Raw genomic sequence first — 24,873 nt, 5'->3', positions numbered from 1 at the left:
AATTAGTCTTTTGTTTCCTTGTATCAGAAAGTCACAGACGCAGTGAGTTTAAAGCTAATCAATTACTATACATGTATTGCATGAAATCAAACAGAAACGGCATTTAGCATGCTCACTTTCTGATCTAGCAATAGCTCTGAGCTTGTAGAGCTCCCATTAGCTTAAAGGCAGAGCACTGCATGGGCTTATACAAATATAAAGCAAACTAATTAGTATTTTCTCTAAACAAATAACAGCAATAGTTAAATTGGGCATTTCAGGGCTTGACCATGCAGAACTCCTACTGAAGTCAATGGGAGATGGGCACTTGGTCCCTCCACAAGCATAGTCCGATTCACTATTTATTTTGTTGGAAGTTTGGACTTGCTATTCCATTAATTGACTGTTCTCTTTGTCTTTGTATTTACTTTCCCAGATGTTCCAGCCTATCATTTTACTTATTCTCATCCTTGTATTATTTTCATCCCTTTCATACACAACAATATTTAAACTTGTCTTCCTTTTTACACTGTTTTTTGTACTGTAAGCCATTCATCATTTACTGTTCATTGTAGTATTATTTTCAGTTTGTTTATTTTGTCCACCCTCCAAGATAAGAAGTGCAAGAGACATAGTTTCTGTAATAGCCACTGCTGTAAAAACACTGAAGACTACTTGTTTGCCAAAACCCAAACAAAACCAAAAATCCTGCAAAAAACATACCAAAAAGTCACCCAGTTGAATAGGAAACCCTCTCACCATGGTGTTCCAGGTAAGCAAACAGAAAATGGTATTTTTCACTTCGTCTGGTTTTATCATTTTTGAATAAAGACTTCCTGAGTGACTGGAACCAATTTAGTATTCATTAATTTGCACCAAATCAGAAGTAAAGCAGAAATATGCAGAGTGGGTGTGAGGAGTCTGTTCCTTTCCTCTTCCCACTCCCAGAAAAAGAATTTGTATTCTAGCCACATCTGAATAGTAAAACCACATTCGATGTGTATTCTGCAATTGTATGTCACAGCTTATAAATGTTTTGCATGATTGTGATGATAATATTTTTCAGCACTGTATTATGTGGATTAGACACCATGGAGGGGACAAAATCAGAATGGTTGGTATATAGAGCACTATATCTGGAAATGTGGCAAGGAGCTGGAGCCCCTGAGAATGAGCTGCACAAGGAGGAGTTATCAGAAGAGGCAAGGAGTTTTCTGAGAGATGTAGGCTGGCTGCATTCTCTCTGTGCTCTAAAAAAATGTCCATGCTACAGTCTGACTTGAACTGAAGAGAGTGATGCTAGTCACCTTGTCTGATGTCAAATATCTTTTCCTAACAGCCTAGTTTATCAGATAATATTTTCCGATCTGTAGCCACCAGGGCTCTGGATCCTCGCTTTAGGTTTGAGAATGAGTTTTGAATGAACCTGGTAATTCTTGGCTTGCTGAGTGACCTCCATCTAACCATGCCATTGGTAGCAAGCGACCATAGGCGAGGGAAGCTTGTGTACATAGGTGTGCATCAATAGTCACTGTATATTCCTGTCCTGACTATGAGAGGCTGCACTGAGAGTACAGGCAACTCATGATCTTTCTGTCACACTAAACATAGGCAGTTCCTACAAACTGTAGATCACCCACTATGAATACCTCACCTGAAATGCCTAGTGGAGCTCAGTCTTCTGTTTTATTCAACCTATGTTTTTTCTCACTCAATGACTGAGACCCACAGATGGGAATTCTCCAAAGGTGATCATTTACGAGTAAGTGATTTAATGAATTCTTTTTTTGTGTAGGTACCATGATAAAAAAATCTAGTAATAAATAAAGCAGCTGTTTTTCTAGCCTGCAATAAGGATTCCCTTTGATTTATCATGCACTGTAGCACTGTTCACTTAACCCATTCCCCAGTGAGAACATCTAATCTCTGTGGCTGGGTTATGTTCTGCTGTCTGAAATATTAGAGAGACACTGTTTTGAGGGAAACCGCTCAGAGGGTAGCAAAGGTTGGGCAATAAAATTTATTTTATGAGAATGAAAAGAAATTAGTATACTCACAATATTCAGTATTATACAAAGCTTGTGTTTTTCTCTGTTTGTCTAACTTTACCTCTGCATACTCTGCAGCAGGTGTAGTAACCTTGATCAGTTAAATCACTTAACGTTGATTTAATCCAAGTACTTATTCCTACCAGGGGATGTTGTCATCCTTATTTATTTTGTAGTTAGCAAGATATGTCTAAAGGAAATTATAATCAATATATGTAAGATTAATAGATAGCCTTGTCTGGCATTCTGTTTAAAGAGAAAGTCAGGCCCCAAGTAATTTTGAGGAGTTTCTAAGATGCTCTAATTCATGCTCAGTTGCCTAAAAGTTAAGTTCCGCATATTAGAAACTATTATGGCAACATATGTCAAGCATATCATCCCTTCACAGTGAATTTCTCTGACTGTACAGATAGTTCTCAAATCACTGGGAAAAGGCAACTGCTTGAGAAATTCTTTTTTTTCCCCCCATGGATTTGCAATTTGGATGTTAAATTATAATAATTTGAGGCTTAAACTTGTCATATCAAATCTTAGCCAAGACTGACTTTTTGAGTTTCTTTCTGTTTTAGTGTCCCTTGAGGGAAGGACAGATCATTTGAGTTTTGTGAAATGTTGCTGGCTCAATCCCATAAAAAAGAAAAAATCATGCTTAAAGCTGATCTGAAGTTTATATATTTCTCAGCCTTGTATGTAATAAAGACGAGTAGAGAGGGTTTGATTTACACTGAGTGTATCAGCAACAGTACTACTGTAAATTAGTAGGAAAGTTTGATACACTGAATTCATACATTGAATACATCTTGGAAGTAATTGGGAAAGATTTGCTTCTTTCTAGAAATCAGAAAAGGTGAGGATGAACCTCTTGAGAAAAGATGGAGATAACCTCTGCACAAGACTGGCAATTATAACCCCAATGATTTCTCACAGTGTTTTCTTGCATATAGCTGGAGCTTTCCTCATGCTAATTCCATCAGGCATCAACAAAGCAAATCAAAGCTGAGACCTTTTGGGACATTAAGGGAGCTATTGCACAGGCTACAATCTGAAATTAAAGCGTACTGGAGCATGCAAAATAATTTTAGAAGCTCCCCACAGTCTTTGAATCTGACGAGCAAAGAGAACGGTGAGGACCCTGCAAACCTCAGTACAGAGAAACCTCAGTGAGAAATGAGATGTGTGTTTCATCTGCTTCTGCATTCAGCTTGAAGGGAATGATTGGAGCTGCTTATCTGTTTCTCACCAGATACTGCAGAAAAGTTCACAGCCCTCCATTTTTCACTACTTTAAAAGCTGCTGAGAAACCTAATAAAATCAGTATGGACATCTCTCCATAGCCAGAAGATAACATCTAGCCAAAGAAATGTGTGTTCTGTCTCTTGCCAAATGGAAATAACTTGGTCTCACAAAGAAATGCAATAATTATATTTATCAAGAAAGGAAGCAGATTCTCCCCACTCAGTTACTGGCCTGGTGGGCAAAGTCCACTTCACAGGTGAATAAGTAAATGCAGCTGAACATGTCCACATCTTCTAGCAGGAGCACATGGGACTCAGGCAGGGCAGAGCCAGAGAGAGCACTGCTGATTCACTAGATTCTGTGTGCCGCATAGCATCTAATTCTGAAGAGCGATAATAAGAAGAATATAAGATTTTGCTTTTATGTGGCAACAAGCTGGATATGCCAGGTTGCCTATCAGTTCAAATCCCACTTAAACCAATAGCATATTCACAGTTCCCATTTTGGAATATTCTGGCAAAATATTAATATTTTGGCAAAAATGTCATTGAATTTTAACCCTGAGATTGCCTTAATTTTACATTTCTCTGAAAGATTGAATTTCTGATTCCTGTGTTCCCAGGAATTCATTCCATGTTCTTTCAGAGATCTTGCATCTATAGATTTAATTCTGACATTTTTACAACTGTGTAAATAGGCATTAACTCCAACGAATTTTTGTCATTTAGAAAATAGATGCATTTTTCCTTTATTGCAACCAGATAAATTCAGGTAAATTTGTTTCCTATTTAGAGTCAGCTCTGAATGCCCTGACAAAATACCTCTACAAGTGTTTTCTTTACTGTTACTGAAAAATTACCGTGATACTAGAACGATCATCTTCTCCAGGGTCAGAGATATTTCTTTCAACCAAAAATATCCGTGCCTGAAGCTCCAGTTAGAGACAGAGTGAGTGTCTGCTGACACATGTCACCAGTACTTCAGAATCAAAACTAGAAGAGAGCAGGTGCTATAGTGGAGAAATATGCCTGGCAGTTGGAAAATAAAAAATTGCCAAAAACATGGCTGTCTAAACATGTGTTATAAAAAGAGATGAACTGCAGATGAACTTTGGGAGTTGTTTACAAAAACAAGCAGAGCTTTAGGATATTAGATGCCCTTCCCCTTAATCACCCCAGAATTTGATAGGTGAGTAGGAGACTTCTAAAGGCATCAGTATCAGGGACGTAATTCCCATTGGCTTACATTTCTGTCTCTGATTTAATGCCAGGGGAAGTGATATTCAAACCCAACTTTTGCCATTACACATGCAGTTGCCTATGGGGAAAATTACGGTGGCTCTATTTAAAGTAAACATCTAAAGTATCTGCCACTGATTTCCAATGTAACCTCGGAGAAGTGACATGACATAACACTTTGTTGGCTCTATTTCTCCATTAAGTTATATATTATTGCAGAAGTGCACAATAGTAAGTGGAGACAGAATTTGTATTCCCTTCTGCCCATTCCTTGATTTATATATCCACTCCTGAGATGTATTTGACAGGATTATCAAGGTGTAAATCATTCAGGAATCTGATGTTGTGGTTGGCAGCAGTGCTGTTCTTCCTTCTTGTTGCCAAATTTACGTGGATACAGGAAAATAGGAGTGCCATAACCAAGCTAGTACAGCAGAACCAAAGATGCTCTAAAACAATCTTGAGCACAGACTATTAACCAGAATACACACTACTGTGAGTATATAATCAGATTATAGCCCATGCTGAAACTAATGCTGCTTTGTCTTCAGTCTTGTATGATGAAGAGAAATTTAGCAGAGGGCTTCTTTAAAATGCCCTTGCGCCTTCGTTGCTGAGGTGCTGACTTTAAACACAAGCAGAGCTGATACCAGGTATGGACAAAGTACACTCTGCCTGTGGAAGCAGTGTGTCAGATGTAATAAACCTACAATAACCTTCCTGCTTATTTTGCCCGTGCCAGAGGCTGGAAAGCCACATTTGCTGCTTTGTCTGCTGCTGTTGGGGGAGGGACGGTCTCTGTTGGAAAACTTTTTTTCCTCAAAAGCAAAAGTCACAACTGCTACACTTAAGGGTGTCTGGAGCAATGAGCCTAGGTTTTTAGAGCTTGCTTCATGTTTTCTTTGTCCCAACTTTTTTCTGCCCTTCCCATATTAGACTGAGTTTTACATGGCCTTTTGACCTATGGGTGGGGTCCAGCTCTCTTCTCCTCATGAGCCCCTCAGTCTCACACATTCCTAATTCCTCACACTGACAGAAATGTAGGATTTTGCCTGTGTGAAAACTCAACCCTGGGATTTAGTCCATTGTTTTCTTTAATTTTGCTGTGTTTGGCTTCAAAAAGTTAATGTAACAAGACAAGGGGCATTGAGTTAGCAATATTAAAGACACAGGAATAATAGCCTGTGCTGATGGATAAGAGTAAAAACCATCTTCAGAGTCTGTGTTCATCAGCGGTGGCGCAGCTGTGCTGGCTTCGGGGAGGAAGCAGTGCTGTGGCACCCAGCCTCCAGCTGTGGGCTCAGTTCTGCTCCCAGGCACTTGGGCTTCACTCCCAGCCATGTCAGCTGGCATGTTGGGACGTAACCTCCCAAAAGAAAAGTCACACTGTTGCTTTATAAACAGGGAGTTTTAAAATCCTCAGAGTTTAGAGGCTGGGGATTTTCTTCAGGAGCATTCAGTCATGTACTTGGGCATCTTTGTTCAATTTTTTATAATCTTTTAAATTTTCACAGGCAGCCCAAGTCCCATTATTCATGTTACACAGGAGCAGAATTAGCACCCCAGTAATATATTCACTGAGACTTACAGCTAGACCATATAAGGAGAAAAAATGTGTTTTCTCTGAAACCTGCTTTGGTATTTACTATAAAATACACCCAGAGCTAAAATTTTTATGCTGTGCATGGATTTTATCACAGATAAAATTATTGTTCTAAAGAGGAGAGCGCTGACTAAGCAAAGGGGGTGTGAATCCTCATATTGTGTCCTTTATCTCACTGATCCTCTTGTCATCAGCTGCTCTGCCCACAGAAATATACGTCACTCCTGCTTAGTGCATTCGAAGACACCCATCTCATAGCAGAATTTGTCCAGAGTTTTATGCTGCATGAGCCAAGTACTTTGTGGCCCTTTTCCAGGTACACGTGGGGACAAATGTTCCCAGAAATGTGAATTTTCTGACTGGGTGGTCTCAGTCATTGTCCACAGACACTTCCAAGCACAAGTACCCAGTGGGGCAGTGGTATACGGGTGAAGCTTCTGCCCGGGGATCTCAGTGTGCCAAATGAAAGCAATTTAACACATAGTGCAACAGCAGAGTTACTGTGGTGGGCAGAGATACAAGGAACGAGCTGATCTCCTCGTGTGCAGCTCAGCAGGGGGAGCAGCTAAATTTTGCTACGCTGGCTTCAGGGTCTCCCATGGACTTCAACTTGCTGGATCATTTTTGTCACATACGCTCCCTTCCCTCACCCCATGCCGACGCTTGCTATGGGCACTCCCAGTACTTTAGATCCAGGCCGAGGTGTTTTTGGACCTTCCTTGCTAGCCTTATGCCAGGGATGAGTCTCGCTGCACAACGGAGATTTTCATTCAATTTCATGCACTTTGCTTTGCTGAGACACAAAGTATCTTAACAGACTGGTGAATCTGATCCAGAAACCTTATAAAGTAGCAGGAATATTTGGGTATATCCCAAAGAAACCATTATCACCATTCCCAGAGTGCAAGACAGTAGGATTAAACAGTGCCCAATAATTCTGCACTTCGTAAGGGGTAGCATATTTAGAATACAGAAAATATTTTAGGGAGGAGTGATTTGCTTTTAGCTCTGTAAGATAGCTGTTAACCAAGAAAACTGCTGCTTTAAACAAACTCCCTTTACAAAGCAGCTTATGAGGATCAAGCTGCAAAGCTCAAAATGAACATACTAAAAAATATAACCCTGAAAATTGGGTCTGGAAGGCAGCAAAGAATCTTTCTTTACAATATGGACGCTGATAAAAGAAACTAAAATTGCCTATTGTCATAGCTTTAATACTAACACTGGCTGCTTTGGCAAGCTTTAAAGACTGGACTGCACTATAAAACCTAAAAATGTCCTGGACTTGGAGTTGTTTACACAAAATATGAGGAGATATAAAGTTACAGAGCTGGGGGTTGGAAGAGATGGCTTTAAAACCATCCTCCGTGCACTGACGTCACGTGGAAGCCAGCTGCCGGGATGATGCTGAACGGAACTGTTTTTCAGTTTGCAAAAGTTGCGAAGTTATTCAAAGAGAGTTGCAAATGCTGCCCCAGTTGAAAGGTTGTGTCTTGCTTAGCTTTCTTATTTCTTTTAAAGATCAAGATTCGCAGAACTGGATCCCAGCTAGCTATGCATTTCATTGCTTTCACTGCTGTTTAGAAACGGACTGAAAAACTTCTAAAGGATTTCTTATTCCATGAAAGGTATGGTGACAGTGTATTTTAAATCAGTGTTTTTGAACAGTTAAGATTAAAAAAGAAAGCAAATTGCTAATGTGGCAAACAGTTATTTAAACATCTTGCTAATGTTATTTATATGTAATGTTATTAATGTATATATGTATATAAAAACATACATATGTTTAGATGTATATTTATATATACGTATAACATACACGTGGTGTTCATGTATGTTATATATAGTCTTTATTCTTAGAGAAAGACTTCATTAGTTCCCTCAGTTTCTTCAGAGCAGGCACAGATATATCAACAGAACAGGAATGACAGGTAGCATTGTGAGCACTTGAGCTTTCTTTCTCTTTCTTTCTTTCTTTCTTTCTTTCTTTCTTTCTTTCTTTCTTTCTTTCTTTCTTTCTTTCTTTCTTTCTTTCTTTCTTTCTTTCTTTCTTTCTTTCTTTCTTTCTTTCTTTCTTTCTTTCTTTCTTTCTTTCTTTCTTTCTTTCTTTCTTTTTCTTGTCTTTCTTTCTTTCTCACTTCTTTTTTCTTCCCTTCTCTCCTCTTTCGCTCACTCAGTTGTAGTTTCTTTTTATGTATAAACTGCATAGCATTGCGATACATGGCACACTTTTATAATTGAACAAATACATAAATTTGTAATTTCCTTAGTCATCTGAAATACACCACTGCTGGAAATATAATTTAATCGCTGTTTTTTCTGTAAAATCACGGGAAGATTCATTTATCTGAATGATTGTGCACATCCAATCTAATTAATCTCAGCTGAAAAATAACATCTCAGCTGATGTCACTGCAGATTATTTTCAGAAGTTGATGGAGGTTGGTTACAAACTATTTTGCATTTTTAATATGTGGCTAGAAAGGGCATGGGTAAGACACAGGGGAATAATAACATTAACATCCAATAGTTGGTTAAAACATTTTTTGCTTGAGGAGGGAGGGCTAAAGGAAAACTTCAGGGAAAATGCAGCTGATGTAGACAAAATTGATTATTTGCTTGAATTTGATTGCTGTAATGAGATTCTGACCTTGTCTAGGACATGCAGAAAGTGCCAATACTGCAAGAGCACAGATACTGTTCTGATCCACACAGCAAATTATAATGTGGCATTTTACCTCCCTTTGGGTTGCTTAAGCCATGTGAAATACCCATGGGGATGTTTCAGTGCACTATGCTGTCAGAGGGTATGCTACCAGGACTGCAGATTGGATTTTATTGCTAGTAGGGAAAAAAAAAACAAGCAAAAAAAAAATACAACCCCCCCACCACCAAACACCAAGAAAAAAAAGGGGGAAAGAGTCATAGAATTAGGAGCTAAAGCTCTCTTAATACAGTGGAATTCATCCGCTGTACAATAGCAGCAAAACTGTATAGTCATTCAGCTGCTAACATCAATAAACATGAGTTTTCTTCTCAGAATTTATGTGAAGAGGAAATTGGAGAAGCATAAGAAGCAATACAAGCTTCTTGTGGGTCTTAGAGCTACAAGTGACTATCTGTAACTTCTGTAACTAACCTCTTCCAAGACTTGATTTAATTTTGATGGGCTCCAATCTCTTTTTATAATCAGAGTCCCATATGAAACAACTTGGAAATTGTTAAGATGAATGCAAACATGGCAGTAGTAGTTCCCAGCACTAAGAAACCACCAGGGGCCTTTTCAATGCTATATACATGCTTGAAAGGAGTACATATTATTTATCTATTCTTATATGTGTAAAAAAAATTATACTATATAGTATTGACTTTCTACTAATATGCTGCTGATTGAAGCATGTTCATTATTGCTAACAGTGCACTAGCAAAATCACCATTTGTGCAAGCTGCAGACAGATTATGCCTGCCTGTCTTGTTCATGACTTTACAGCTTTTATACATATTTCTCTTTCTTTCTGACATGTATTTGAAGGATTCTAGTGGAGCACAGAGTTGACTTTTATTTCTCAGAGATGTCGTGAAAGGTTATAAAGGCATAAATGTCGCAAAAAAAAAAAAAAAACAACCAGCAAATGACTGTATTAAAAATTGCAACTTTGAATCAGCAAAGTGAGAAATTATTGAAATGGTTTTAAAGTTCATTAGCAATAGATGTTTAGATTGCAACAGGTCTTAAACGCAGTGGGATTTTTTGGTAACGTGTTTTTGGTTAACACTTACTGAAGTCTGGCACAAAGCTGAAACGCTGGCCTGGAGAGGTGCACTCTCTTTAGCCTGGCTGCCTTCCCTAAGAAGCCATGAGCAAACCAGCGCTTGGCTTCTTTCGTGGTAAGAATGCTGTGCTGTCTTTCAGCAGCTCTTAGTTTCAAGGAAGTTTTTGTGAAGCTGTCCTCTATGTTTTAAGGCAGGTGGAGGAAGGGTCTGAAATCTTTTTGTAGACAGTTGAGGGACAGATTGCCATTTCACAGCTCCAAGGCAGTTGTGAGTCAGAGTTTGAAAGAGTAAGCTCCAATACCACATTACATGGCGACATGATTACACTGTTGTGAAACGGGCTGACAGAGATATTTGAAGACTACTCAGCTTGTTCTCTAAGACCTCCATCCAAAATTGCTTGGGGTAAACAGTTTTGCAGCCCCTGAGTTAGGATTGAGCCCATGATGGCTGTCAGTTGAGAGATCCTGTAGCAGGACTTCCTATGACTCAAAGACCTGAGTAATCTCTTGGGCTTCAGCTGAGCTCTTCTGCTTACTTGTTCATGAAAGGAGCTGACTCCAAGTTCGACACCAGCTTCCCAGTCAGCTGAAATAATGCAGACACTGGTAAGCAGTGATTACATGGTAACTACAGCTGAATCAACAAGACTTGTCCAATAAAATACAGGATGGAGAAGAAATTTGCGTGAAGCTCAAGACTGAATTTTCACTATATTAAAGAAAATGTGGGCAATAAAATGGGCAGTTCCTGTTAGTTGACAAACACTGACCATCAGTCAGGGTACCAGGAAGGTAAACTGGGCTTACCCCTAGTTAACTCTCTGGTAATTCATTTGCCTGCCCATACACTTGGTTTCTGGCAGAAGACCAAAGCAATGCAGAGGCATTTTCTGAGTAGAACTAGCTTCCATGTCCACCTAAGTAAGACAACAGCTGGCTTCAAGAGCCAAAGTTAACAAATTCAAGTATTGGTGTGGGTACACCAGCCATTATACTACAGGAGCCATTGTAACTGGATGAATGAGTGACATTTCAGCCTTGCTGGCAAGGTAATTGTGCTGATGTAGTGGAGTTTCTACTGTAAAGCCTAAGAAAGCAAGAGGAATACCAGGCCCGTAAAATCTGCAACTGTTTTACTCCAAACTCAAGATGAGCAGATCCAAAATATTTCTCTTAAAATATACATATTTAGGGGTTCAATTAATAATTTTTTATTCACAGATACTAAGACAGTAAAGACTTCTGAAGGGGAGGGAGGAACTCAAGCACAAATTAGTTAAATATTCTGAGCATGGTTTTGAACTAGATTTGAATTAGTGCTATTGGAGAATAGTTGCTAGTTTTTCCTAAGCTGGTCCTGGAACGAACATTTATAGATTTAGATTTGTAAATCAAAACACATTAACTTTTTATAATGATCTATAGTCCTTCATACAGTACAATAATGCTTTCTACTGTATGTGTATGTTACCTGTTACTAGCTTTCCTGTCCTGTTTTCCTTCACGTATGCTAAAGCATTCGTATAGCCCTGAGAATTTTTAGTGTGCATCAAGTTTATGGTCTTCAATTGCCAAAAGAATGTTACAGTCTTCGTCATGCTACATGCATGTGTGAAAGAAGTGCACGAGCAAACATGATACCTTTACACTTGCAGTTGTCTTTTGAACAAATGTAAAAATAGCTTTCACCCTCAAGGGCAGATGTTGCAGGATCCCAAGTTCCTGAAGTGCCATTCAATACTACGCAGACTCGAATTTCTTTGAAAACAGGTTTATAGTGAAGAGTAATGGCAAAGATGTGAAGTGGCCATGGTGCAGAGGCTGCTGTGGCAGACGTTCCTGAATTCTGTGATGCTGGATGCATGTCCCTCCTCCCCTCTCCACATTGGGCCCCTCTGCCCTTGGGTTTGTGTCCTATAACGCTTAGTTTGTCCATATTCCAGTCACACTCCAGATATATATCATGCAATCGTGTGATGCTGTCTCCTGCAAGTACATTTCAGTCAGTTATTTGGGTTTTTGCTTGGTTGTTTTTCCCCTGAAAGCTAGAATAAAACACAAGTAAAACTTATTCTGATAAACTTCCAGGAAACATTCAGGGAAGAAAGGAAAAAAGCAGAGCTATCTTCTTGCTGTTACACAGACTGTAACCATGGACCTGCGTAAACAACTGGAGAATACTGAGAGGAACTGGAATAAAGAGAAGATGGAATTACTGGAGAGATTTGACAATGAAAGGAAAGAATGGGAATGTCAATGGAAGGTCATGCAGAAGAAAATAGAAGAGGTACTTTTAAACAAAACTCTGAATACTAACATTTTCACTTGAGATGAAGCAACTAGGAGCTGCTTCAAATTTTTTTTCTGAGTTATATCCTATTTCTTATCTGTCAATGGAAGTTTCTAATAGCTGATGGTAGGATGCAAAGCCTGGGGTTAAGCAGTATTTGCAATTGCTCATTTAATAGTCATGAACACAAAGCAGGAGGTTAAATGACACTTTGTGTAGTTTGCTATGATATTGTTGGCTGCATATACTGCTGCCAGTTCTGCTGGGCATGAGCTGCCCTGCTCATATTTATACATGGTTTATGTAAGTACATGCTGAAGAACTGCATGGGATTTAGGAAAATTCATATTTAGTAAAAAAAAATCTAGGTATCTGGCAAAATCTCTGGCAAAAAGGAATTAGATGGCACAGGTCTGCTGGGGTTAATGGTAATATTAAAAAGAACGTCATACATGAAACGCTGCATGATGCAGAATCGTTCTGGCTAGAACGTGCTCCATTTATGGATGGCTTTTAGTAGAGGAAACAGCTACAATAAATAGCATGAAAGTTCTGACTCCACTTGTGTTTGCACATACAAACACTCACTCCTCGCCATTTCTAATGCAACTCCTTCCAGAAATAGTTAAGGTAATTATTTATTATTTTTTTATCCCCAAATTGTCCCTGCAGCAGAACCCCCTGGCATTCTAATGCAGAAATTGAATCTGCCTTGGCAACATATAGAAGGAAGTTTTTTTCACCACTGAGCTTTCCACATTTTTCTTTCTAATATACACACGGAGTAGTTTTGCTTGCTCTCTGCCAACACTGTCCTGTGGCTGAGCAACACAGGAATGTATGGCAGAGATTTCTCACATGAAAGTATGAGAAAGAAAATGATCAGAGCCAAATGAATTGCAGCCATACACTGCCTGTTAAACCAGCCTGCAGCATAACTCCATAATGTCAGCTCTTTGATATTTTACCTGCAGTTCTTGCAGACTTTGGTGATATTATAGTCTTTGCCACATTTTGTCTTGTATGTTAGGACATTTCTGTGCAGTCTTACCTAATTTCACCACCAAAGCGAGAGTGCTTCAAAAGTTAGTAATGTGATCTGTATGTAGTTGAACTTCAGTTTGTTACATATATGGGCTGTTTTGCAATGACGGTAATGTGTTGTGAAAAGGCATTCTGGCTATTAGTAGTCCTGACAATGGCAGTGAAGACCATGGTTTTTCCATGTTTTTTATTAGCATGTGGATTAGGAAAGCATGACAGAGACAGAAAAAGAGATAAAGAATGGAACGGGGCTGAGGGGAAGAGAATAAAGCAAATCACTGGGTACTGCAAGACCAGCCAAAACTGCAGATGATACCCCAAGGTTATTGGTATCCATTCTGCAGTACTGATTTATCACTCCAGTCATAGGGAAGAATTCCACTTGCCTGAGAACCAGAAGAGTCTGCTCTAGTGCAGATGGCGCTGTGTGTGATAAGAATTCACTTCCCCTTCTTAAACTAATATACTTTAACAGGCTGTAACATAGCCAGAGCCCGCTCCCTCCTTCTCATTCCTTCACATTTCCCATCCATCAGATCAGGGCTGTGTCTACCACGTAGTGCGCTGATATTACTTGGAAGATAACCATACAGCTTCTGGCTCAAGGCAGGGCCATAAACCTCATGAGACCTCTTCCAATCCCATCCTATGAGTGGGAGCCATACACTAAAACCATGGCAAAAAGTTTGTGAATGGTAACAGTCATTTCCTCATCCTGTGACAATAATGGTCTGTGAACTATCACACTCTGTGATTCAACACTTTCCTACTAACACATGTATAAAATCTACTTGGTGCTACTGAATGGAGCATCATTCAAAACAGAAGATTAATATGTTATTTTACCATAAAGTTCATCACAGTACCATGATTTAATAGAAGGTTCTATTGTTTTTTCAGCTTTACCAGGAGGTGAAACTTAGAAGGGAGAGCAATTTGAGTGTCCATGATAATAAGGCCATTCAGAGCAAGATGCTGCAGATGTCCATGCATTCCCCTGCTTCGGAAGAGAGTGACACAGTGGAGCTGAACTATCAACACAATGTAGCAAATGAAAAAGGGAGTTTGCTCAGTAAAACAGGACACAAATGTAAAGAAACCAGAGCCAAGAGCAGAAACAATACTCTGTTAATGGACAATCTGGCCTTTGAGAACTGTGAGGAACCTGAAGACAGCCTCAGCATCAAAACTTCCAAGAAAAATGCCAAGAATTATATTGGTGATCTCAATGTAGTAAGTGAAGTATGAACATGTTTCAGTTACAAGGGTGAGGAAAATACTGAGGGCTTTGGCCTGCCAGGTTAACCTAAAGAATTGATCTCCCTGATTTTAGCTTTCCAGCAAGTCACTGCCTCTATTTCCTTCTCACTTTGCTATTGATGAGTGTCTTCTCACTGTTTAAATGTATTAACAGCATGCTTTTTGCCTCCATTCATAATCTGGGGGCACTTTTGTATCTTTCCTTGTGCTACTTTCCTCTGCTGTGAGTTTCAAAATAATTCTGGAGATACCATTTTAAAGGCTTATATTAAAGGGCTGTTTTTATATTTATAAAGGCTCTTAAAGAACTTGCCAGAGTCAGTGAAGAATTATGCAGCTATCAAGAGGAAATTCGAAAGAAGTCCAACCACCGAAGGTAAAAACATATTTGGACTTTTTATATTAGAGGAAGAAAATGACTAATAAGACTCTGCTCCTGTTCACTTTGAAGGGGGGTTGCTTTTGAATTTACTAGGAGTTGTGGAGTTCCTATCTTCCTAGTGTTTCAGTGCTCAGCATAAAACATTCAGATGAAATATACTGAAATATGATACAAAGGCATGTTTTCCTAGCAAAATGGAGTTTAGCTATATGATCTACAAAACGAAATTAGTATTTGTACAAGATGTAATTGTACTTGTTTCTAATGACTATATAGAGGATTGAGAAAGTGAACAGATATTTCTGTCTGCCCTGGTCCCATTTCTGTGCAGTTCTATACAACACTGCATGGGTTTGTTGGGCTGGGAGGTTTCTTAGATTAAGCCCAGATCTAGCCTTAAGTGTGGGGCATGTGTCAGGGACTGGCAATCCAAGAGTGTAAAGAAGACAAGAGAAGGAAGAACAACCATACATTTGTACTAATGGAAAGATGGTAAGCCAGACCCTGAAAAATATGGAAAATGGACATTCTGCCATCTGTTAAAAATTCAATGTTCATGGTCTCCTTTAGCAAGCTAAACACCAGTCTTCCTCTCGAGTTGTGCAGAAATTCTCAGCAGGTAAGGCTGAATCCATGGTGTGACAGGGTGCACACCTTGAAAGAGGTTGAGAAAGGCTATGTCTCAGCTTGAGACCCCATGGAAGTCTGCATCATGGCAAGCTCTTCTCAGACGCTCCCAAAGAGCAGAGGGACTTCTTACACTCCCCCATGCAATTGGTTGACTGTCTGTCACTAATTTATTATTGTAGCTGCATTAGTGTTTGTATCTTTAAAGCAAATAGATTTAGAGCTGATGCATAGTTTCTAAATCCTGGCAGAGAAGATCTCAAAAGATACATTTGTACTGTCATGTGTAATGTTAGGAAACCTACACAAGGGATACACTGTGTCCTAAAGCTTTCTTTATTCAGTTCACAGTCAGGTAGACTCTCACTGGAGTCATTACAACTCACAAGATCCCACTGTCCTTACTGTGGGGTAGGAAAGAAAACAAGCAATATCATCTACAAAAACTTAGGAAAAGAATTTTAGTGGTCTTGTGGTTTAACCCAGCAGGCAGCTAAACACCACACAACTGTTTGCTCACCCCCTACCCCAGTGGGATGGGGAAGAGAACTGGGGAAAAAAAAAGTAAAATACATGGGTTGAGATAAGGGTAGTTTAATGGGACAGAAAGGGAAGGGAAAATAATAATAATTATTATAATGATAAAAGAATATACAAAATTAAGTGATGCACAATGCAATTGCTCACCACTCACTGACCAATGCCCAGCCTGTTCCTGAGCAGTGGTCCAGCGCTGGCCAACTCCCCTCAGCTTTATATACTGAGCATGACGTCATGTGGTGTGGGATACCCCTTTGGTCAGTTGGGGTCAGCTGTCCCAGCTGTGCCCCCTCCCAGCTTGTTGTGCACCTGGCAGAGCATGGGGAGCTGAAAAAGTGCTTGACTAGTGTAAGCGCTGCTTAGCAACAACTAAAACATCAGTGTGTTATCAACATTATTCTCATACTAAATCCAAAACACAGCACTGTACCAGCTGCTATGAAGAAAATTAACTCTATCCCAGCCAAAACCAGGACAAGTGGCAAGGGAAAGGAATACAAGATTCCCTTTGTTAAGCTTTCTTTGAATTCTTCTTGTATGTTTCAAATATCCTGGGTGTATCAGCTTCAGCAAAACTGCTCCCAAATCTTTCTAAGCAGCCAGTGTTAAAACACCTGCTCATGAAGAGAATGAATCTGTGCTGAGGTCCCCTGGGGGAATACCCCTGTTGCTCATCCCTGAAACATCTCTCTTTTTATTTCCAGAATGAAGTCACTTCCTTTCCTGGGGGAATTTGAGGAAACTCAAAAACCAGTTATTCTGCCTGAGATGAACGATGTGTCCAGCAATGAATCACAGGCTTCAGTTGCTTTCGAAACAGAGGAACATAATAACAGGAAGAATCTGATGAGCTCCACCAAGGCTTTGAAGGACATGGCTTATGGTGGTCTTACTGGTGACAGAGAAGCAGACTTCAGACCTTGGCAAAAGAAAGAAGCTCCACCAGTTCCTCCACGTAGCACTTCTCGGCACCTAACAAACTCACTTTCTGCAGTTGTACAGCTTTCTGAAGCACCAATAAGAGATCCAGGCATCAAAAGCAATTGCAAGGCTCAGGACTGTAGGAGTGGAAGGAAACTGATGAATCCTTTACCTATAAACCAGAACGAAACTACAGCAGCCTGTGCAAATGAAGGGCAGGCTGTGAAAGGTCCTGTGATGGTAACTGCTGCAATACCTGTAACCAAAAATGAGTGCAATGTACCAAGTTTCTGCCACAACACGTGGGCATATGATGTGGGCAAACTTGGAAAAGACAATAAAAGTGAACCTTCCCCACTGTCAGCCCAAAAGAGTTGTTCAGATGGAAATATGGCCCAAAGCAACATGATGCACCAGAAACAAAATCCCAAGTCTCACAGCAGCCCTTATTACAGTAATGACTTTTATGCCCCTGCTACCCTGCACAGCAATCTTTTGGAAGACTCTAGATATGCTTTGGGAAAGACCCAAAGAAATGAAACTTTAGCAGCAAAGATTGATGAGTTTAACCGGACTGTATTTCACACAGATAAATGTAACAATGCTTTGCAAGAAAACCAGGTGCCTCGAACAGCATCAGAAGATCACAAACCCTGCGGCCCAGTGTGTGACTCTGCTATGAGCAGGACAGAAACTGTAAATACATCTTGTGTTTCAAATCCCAAATTCTCTGCAGCAAAAGAGCAAGAAAATAGCAACCCCAGCAAAGCTGTCAAAATGGCAGGTCAACAAAAGCCAATAAATGGACTTCCAAATACTAGTGGTTATAGGCACATGCTTCACGAGCATGACTGGAGACCAAGTAATCTATCTGGTCGCCCGCGTTCAGCTGACTCAAGGTCGAACTATGGTGTTGTTGAAAAGCTTTTGAAAAACTATGAAAAATCAACAGTGACTTCTCCATGTAATGCAAAATGCTGCAAAGATAAGCGGACACGGGCAAACTCTGAATTCACCAATGGGGGTTGTGAGACATTTAGTCAGTATTTAGAAATGCTCCAGATTGAGCAAGGAAAGCAAGAATTTCCGAGGAATTCAGCCAGGCATATTGGGCAGCAACTCAAGCAAGGAAAAGAGAGACAGAAGTTACCAGAGGTAAGGTTCTTAAGAATGGCAATAATATTCAGTTTCATATTCATAATATTCAGTTTCATATATCAATTCAGTTTCATACCAAGCTTCAGAATCTAAAATGAGACAGGCTAATGTGAGATTGTAAGTAATTATGTAAAAATAGATACTTTAGGCCAGGATCTGGATTAATCAGCAGTATTTCCTCTGAAGTTAATAGAGGTGTGGGAGGGCAGAAGTGTGTAAGAAAGAATGACCAGTGAAGACGTGCCAGATTCTGATCTCTGCTGCTGCTGTGTAAAGCTAGATTTTAACTGCAGTGCAGTTACGCAGGGGTTGAACTAGTGAGAACTGCAATCAGGTTTTAACTCCCTCCCTTCTTCCTTTAGCTGAGGAGTTATTTCATAAGCCTTCTCAAAAGGTTTAAGCACCCTTGGCCATGTCAAAATCCTAGCAGGCTTAGATAGAATTCTTCAGCATCCAGGGTGCTGCTTGGTTCAGGATTTCCTTAGAACTGTCTATGAAAAGGGGTATTGTAGCTCCATAAAGTTTCCAGTAATAAAGTGACCTCCTCTTACTCATGTCTCAGTTCCAGGCTTCTCCTATATATTCAAGCATAGGCTCACAGAAACAGAAGAGTATGGCATGACTAATTAATTTAGATTTGGCTGAATTTTATTTGCAGAATTTTAGAAATATGGCCTTTCCCAACATTCTTTCTTAATGAAAAGAGAAACAGATGGTTTTGAAAATACACTATAAGTTGCAGTTCTGTAAAAGGCCATAAAGACAGAAAAATTATTTTTCCTGAAGAATTCCTTGGCCAACAAACACAAAGAGATATGCCCCATAGCATCTTAGAAAAGAGAATGCAAATGTGTTTGGAGCTGAGAAACTTAAATGGGTTCAGACTGTCAGGTGGTATGCTTTAAACTGCCACAAATTCACAGACTTCAGTGGAGCTATGTGGATTTAAACAGCTGAGAATCCGATCATGCAGATTTTCTTCTGCATGTCTTTCTGACAGCCTTGCAGTGATGCAACATCTTGCTTACCAGACACATCTTTACTACAGCACAGAAAGGAAAAAACATGAAGCTTCTGATTTCTTTTTCATCTGATGAACTTCTGATAGGAAAACAAATTTTCATCAATGAATATGTAGGGAAGAAAGAACGACTAGATAATGACTGAGTTTACGTTGATGTAAGCCTAGAATAACTTTACTAAGCCAACTGAATTTTTTTTCTCTATAGGCTCGTACTTTATGTTGTCATTTCTATCTCTACAAACTAAGTGTAGAATAGTGCCTGATTAGGGAGTACCATTTTAGGTCCAGCAGCATTCATGTCACAAAGATGTAAAGAACTACATGTGGCATGAAGCACTTGTTTTATTTTCATTATTTCCAACTTACATCACTATAGCTACGATCAAAATCTGTCGGTTTTCCTGGGTATATAAGGCTCTGCATGTAGACATGACACTGCATTAATACATAACCATTCTGAATTAGTTACCAAGTGTAAACAGCTTCACGTTGCACTAATGGAAAGAGTTCTTAGCAAGATGTGACTGCTGAAATAGGATCTATCAAAAATACCTGAAAAGTATGTAGACCATACTCCAGTTCTACATTTCAAACAGTATACAGCGTTCATCAACAAAAAAAACTTCCAAAAATTAAAAGAAATGGCAAGTGAATGTGAGTTTTGGCTTGCATTAACATTTTATATCTTTCCTTATGTCTGACACTTGTCTCCATATATTTTAAACCACAACCGATATGAGAATCCCTATACACAGAAATAGCTGTTCTTTTGCATTCTGTGCGTTACTGTGCGTCTTTTAATAGCTTCAGGCCACCTGTTCTGAGGTCACCCCAAATGTCTTCCTACATTCCCGCTGCATTCCACAAAAGCCATAACTTGCTAAAGCAAGGAATTGCCTTTGTCTTCTAGATATCTGTGCCAGCTAAATGTTCAAGTGGGAAGGGTTTCTCCCGGCCTGCTCGGCCAGCAAATCGACGCTTACCTTCCAGATGGGCATCCAGATCACCGTCAGCACCGCCAGCTGTGAGAAGAACGGCATACAACTGCTCTGTCTCTTTTCGGTCAGAGACCTCGGTAGTCTGAACCTAGAGCTGGGTTGAATGGTGTTGTGAAAGCTCTACGCCTCATTATAGCCGTGTTCGGTATGTGTTATAGCAACCAGTTCTACACTGTTGTATCTTGTCCAAAAGCAACCCCCACCACATGCCGGACAAAGCGTTTTGAATCTTAGGTCATCATCACCATGGTCTTCAGTGTTTTTATTGAGATGAAATAACTAGACCCCTGGTTTTCTCTGTTTTTTTGGTAATAGCTCACAAGGAATTTCTTTTGGATGGCATCTTCCTTAATTTGCCAATCAATTTTGTTTTGAAACAATGTATAGTGCTGTATATTCTGACTCTTCTGCAAACAGCAGAACGTAAAGCTGTATGCATGATCATGTGTTCGTAGTGCATGTGTTGGACTAGGAAGTATACAGGTCTGTATTTAGAAGAGACAAACTGTGCTAGTGTTGACATTGAAATTACAACCTATATGCCTACATATATATATACACTTTGTGTTTATTTTAAAAAGTTTGAAATATACAGTCCTGATGACATTTATATTTTGTATATCTTTTACATAGGTTCACAGGTGTAGTATTTAATGTACAAAAACTAAATATGCATTTTTGTGACTGATTGCAGCGATAATGCCTTGCACAATATGTATCTGAAGCAGACTAGCTCGACTGATTCATCAGTCATGCTTCACAGCATCCTCGTTCGGTTTCCTAACCCATATGATGCTAGGTCAAAATACCCGAACATATTTTTTCTGAATTAAAATATTATATGATTTGTAATACACTAGCCTTTTTCAGCACCAGAGACATTCCTGAAATGTTCCGGTCCCTTTAAAAAGCTTAAATGTGCCATTATATATATAGCATACTGTAAACACTTTGGTAGTTTCAACTAGTGTAACATACAATTTATGAAGGGAAGAAAAGGGTTGTATATGCTCAATTCTGTAAAACTTATTTTTCCTTCTAGCATTATACTTTGAGGTTTGGCAAAGTCAGATAACAATGGACTTGTTTACTTTCACTCGAGGCAGGAGAACAAGGACCGTTGTTCCCAGTGCTGCAGCCACACTCCTTTTTTACTCTTCTCCTAGACTAGAGTGCCTGAGCCACTTGCTAATTTACTGCTCCCAGACTGACTCGTGGCAGTCAGTTACGAAGTTTACTTGCACTCTGGCAACAAGCTGCATCTAGTATGGAAACATTGCATTGAGGTATGATCACAATGGTGCCCGAAATCCTAGACACATGGCGTTGGAAGTATGTTTTTGCCATCACTTGACTCGGTATTATGGGCTATCTGAACGACATGCACAGAGCCTGGCTTGTTCCTTCCCACAGCATGAAAGAAATATGGATGCTACCCAGACTCTTGCTGAACTTTCAGAAAGACAGTGTCCTTCATCCTGGAATTTTTGCACCCTTCTCTGGGCTGTTGCTGGATGCATAGTGCGGTAATGATGATACATGTTACCTTTAAACAGCATGTCTAGGTTAAAAGGAGTAAAAAGGCACTTCTTCAACATCAGCCTGATCTTGTCTTGCAACTTTTCTTCTTCTGGAGAAACATAGTGTGTTCAAAGGAATTTCAAATATTGTGCCAGGATCTATTAATGTGCACATCTTCTTATGTGAATGTAAAAAGGATTTCAGAGAGAGTGTAGGCTTTTGTCCTAGTGAATTGTATATGTGGCAATATAGGGAATATTAATTGTGCTTAATTTGGTAGTGATCTCTTGTCCTACTCCGGTCACGTTGAGAATACACGCCTTTTTCCTTCCTTTTAGGCCTTATTCTTCTTTCCTCTGCACAACTTCAGTTTTGCAGAGAGAGAAGACAGGAGGCCATGTGTTCTGAGCAATACAGCCTGTATGGTAGTAGCAGTAACTGTTCAGGCATGCCGGTGTTGGAGTGAGCAGGCATTAGAGCCATAAATGCCACTTTATCATGCCATTGTGGCTGCCTGCACGGCAAAACCGTGCTCAGAGTAATTTGCCCAGTTTACACTTCAGGTCCTTTCTAGATGTGAGTGGTGGGAAAATCCCACAATATATGAAGGCTTCAAACAGATCAACAATTCATCAAAATTTACTCAGACATCATTGCAAAGTTATTACTGGAAAAGATACAAGGACAGAAAATCTTGAAGAAAATTTATACAGTTTGGACAGAGGCAAAAAGCTGTGTGCTTGAGTGAAAATCAACAGTATTATAAATTTGCCTATTTGCCCTAATTTAGAGATTGCACTCCATTAACTTCCTTAGAACTAGAAAAATTAGAGATGATTCACAGTGAATTTGGAACATGGCTTAAGATTCTAGCTAACTGTGGAAATTAGCAAACCAAAATGCCTTGCAAATTGACCTTTTAAATGCCTAAGTAGCTGAGCAACTTTAAATGCCTAAGGCTGAGGAAAGAATAATATGAGAGAATTGTAAAAAAAAATGGTTCTTAATTTCAGTCAGTGCTGACTACAATAAAACTTCTTTAAATAACCTTCATAGTAAAGTTCAGCAGTTTTGTTCTGAAAAATGGTGGTGCGCTTTTGTTTGAAGTATGTAACTATGAAAGCCTTTCCCCTCATTAGTCAGTGAAGGTGTTTCTTTAGTTCCCTTCAGTTTCTTTGATCACCTTTGACATATATCACATTGTTGAATAACAGAGAAAGGATCAAATATCTACAACATTCCCTGATGTATGTAAGTTTAATGAACAGAAGGTTTTTGAAATAAACTAATAGGTCAAGGACAAGTCCATTTTGTCAAGATTTTCTGTGTCCAATTACACACGTTGGTTCTGATGCCCAAAAGTATCAAAACCAGTGATTTTGGCCTGCAGGTGGCTAGCTGGACATACCAATTTTAGAAAATTGCCACTGACGCTGTTTAAATATTCTCTTCAACTGCACCCATAACAGGGCCAGTGCACTGTGGTGAATTTTTTAGTTCCCAAAACTGTGATTACTGAACCACAGTAATGGCTTTATTGCACTTATTTGCTATAGGGGGAAGTGCTCTTTTGGACCTTCAGGTTCCCCCATGTTATCTGTGACACGGAAATATAGTTACCTTGGAAGCTCTGAAGCAAGACACACATACTCATGCAAGAACTACAAATGATCTAAGTATAACTTGACGTTTCTATTAATCCTAGTGTCACCTATGGAAGTGGTGAGTTTTGTAAGCCTGTTTTTAAAATAGGTTTTCAATATTATTCCTCCATATGCTGTCTAAAGTCATAATGCCCATATAGGTTCTTACTTGTGCTCTGAACGAGTCTAAGACTCTTTTTATTGCATGTTTATGGGCTTTAGTACTGAAATAAATGCAAAACTCCCTGCACACACAGAGTCAGCTGCCCATTGAAATGGGGATGTCACTAAGAATCAGCTGGCTGGTACTTAGTTGACAGAAAGCGTCATTCTCCCTCACACTGGGAAACTGAGCCATAGTCTTTCCCTGAGACCCTGTTAGGGAGGAGTGTGGCAGGGTAGAAACTCATGAAGAGTCAGTTAGACCTTATTCACATATGCAGTGTAGCAGGCCACCTGAAGGCTAGAAAAGTGGCCTGACTCAGAGCCTCTGCTAGAGGCAGAAGTAGAGGGAAAAAAAATCCCTTAAAACCTCTCGATATCACTCCTCAAACTCAGAGTACATTTCCACTAAATGTTTCGTCTTTCCAATGTTAGTGATAGACTTCTTATGTGTCTTCAAAATGTTGCTGAAGGAATGAACTTTTCTTGTTCTCCAGCAACAACACAATTATCTTTCAGTGTTACACATACTGTAAGGGAGTTAGCTGTTACATATAGCGAAGAATTGGCAATCACTGTAATATAATTTTCCAGAGCATTCCAATTTATTTCTGCAGTTGTCTATTTAAAAATTTGTTTCTGTAAATAAGGATTTTGTATCAAAGTGGCTTCAACGGCATTTTAGCAAAGATCTACAGCAACCCAGCAGGCAGGCCATTTCCCTTAGAGTTTTGTTATTTCTGGACCAGGCCTAAATTTCCTAGCATGCAAGGACTTATGCAATTCTCACAATGCTGCTATGCAAAGAATTTCTTTGGCTTTGAGATCTGTAATATGCAACTCTAGCCATTATACTGCTGATATTCTCTATTGGACTAATCTGTAATGGTGTCTTTGGTTGTGTACATGCTCTTTAAACTGGAAGGCAGAATGCATTTGCTCTCAATGCACTGAATCAAAGCCCCTTGTTGCCTCTGGCCTTTCCACCCCTCCTCCATTCCCAGTGGATGTATATTTTTATGTGGTTTATTGCCATTGGTCTATATGTATATGCCATACCATAGGATTTTCTATCTGTACCACAGTCAAAATATTTTTTGGATAGCCTATCCTAAAAAGTGCTGATATTACTGTTGTCATTCACAAATATATTAGATCTTGATCTGTTGTTTTGCATCATTGAAAATGCACTTTCTTCGTCAACTGTTAGTGGCATACATTATACGAAACCTGCGCTCTTGTTTTTTGAAATGATTAATCTGCTTTTGAGGTTTGCTTCTACCCCTCTCCCTCGCACCTGTTCTGTTTTGCAAAGTACTTGGATCAGCAGAGACATGTTTCTGATGTGTACAGTTGATCCAGTTGCTGTGTGGCTACGGGAGCTCATACCTAAGGGTGCCTTGCTAACTATGTTACTCTAAAA

At 39.5% G+C, this 24,873-nt stretch overlaps 1 protein-coding gene across 2 annotated transcripts; it reads left to right on the top strand.

Annotated features, from left to right (window-relative positions):
• The first annotated feature begins 525 nt into the window (after positions 1 to 525).
• KIAA0408 (KIAA0408 ortholog) lies at positions 526 to 23,820 on the top strand. 2 transcript variants are annotated; one of them, XM_075087589.1, is made up of 7 exons: positions 526 to 751; positions 7,626 to 7,732; positions 12,024 to 12,167; positions 14,115 to 14,447; positions 14,771 to 14,850; positions 16,728 to 18,099; positions 20,037 to 23,820. In XM_075087589.1, exons 3-7 carry the CDS (start codon positions 12,033 to 12,035, stop codon positions 20,208 to 20,210), a joined length of 2,094 nt encoding a protein of 697 aa, XP_074943690.1. In that variant the 5' UTR covers positions 526 to 751; positions 7,626 to 7,732; positions 12,024 to 12,032; the 3' UTR covers positions 20,211 to 23,820. The 2 variants fall into 2 exon arrangements, with proteins under 2 accessions (XP_074943690.1, XP_074943689.1); XM_075087588.1 differs by having other exon boundaries at positions 11,969 to 12,167.
• The last annotated feature ends 1,053 nt before the right edge of the window (positions 23,821 to 24,873 follow it).

The sequence above is a fragment of the Phalacrocorax aristotelis genome, chromosome 3 (genome assembly GCF_949628215.1).
Source record: "Phalacrocorax aristotelis chromosome 3, bGulAri2.1, whole genome shotgun sequence".
In the NCBI taxonomy this organism is placed as follows: Eukaryota; Metazoa; Chordata; class Aves; order Suliformes; family Phalacrocoracidae; genus Phalacrocorax; species Phalacrocorax aristotelis.
The sequence above is the reverse complement of the archived record's forward strand: the minus strand, read 5'-3'. Positions and strand labels throughout refer to the sequence as shown.

Excerpts from the sequence above, each read along its gene's own strand:
- KIAA0408 (XM_075087589.1), top strand. The coding sequence starts at position 12,033 with ATGGACCTGCGTAAACAACTGGAGAATACTGAGAGGAACTGGAATAAA. Across the intron at positions 14,448-14,770 it reads ATATTGGTGATCTCAATGTA|GCTCTTAAAGAACTTGCCAG; the intron begins GTAAGTGAAGTA and ends ATATTTATAAAG. Across the intron at positions 18,100-20,036 it reads AGAGACAGAAGTTACCAGAG|ATATCTGTGCCAGCTAAATG; the intron begins GTAAGGTTCTTA and ends TTTGTCTTCTAG.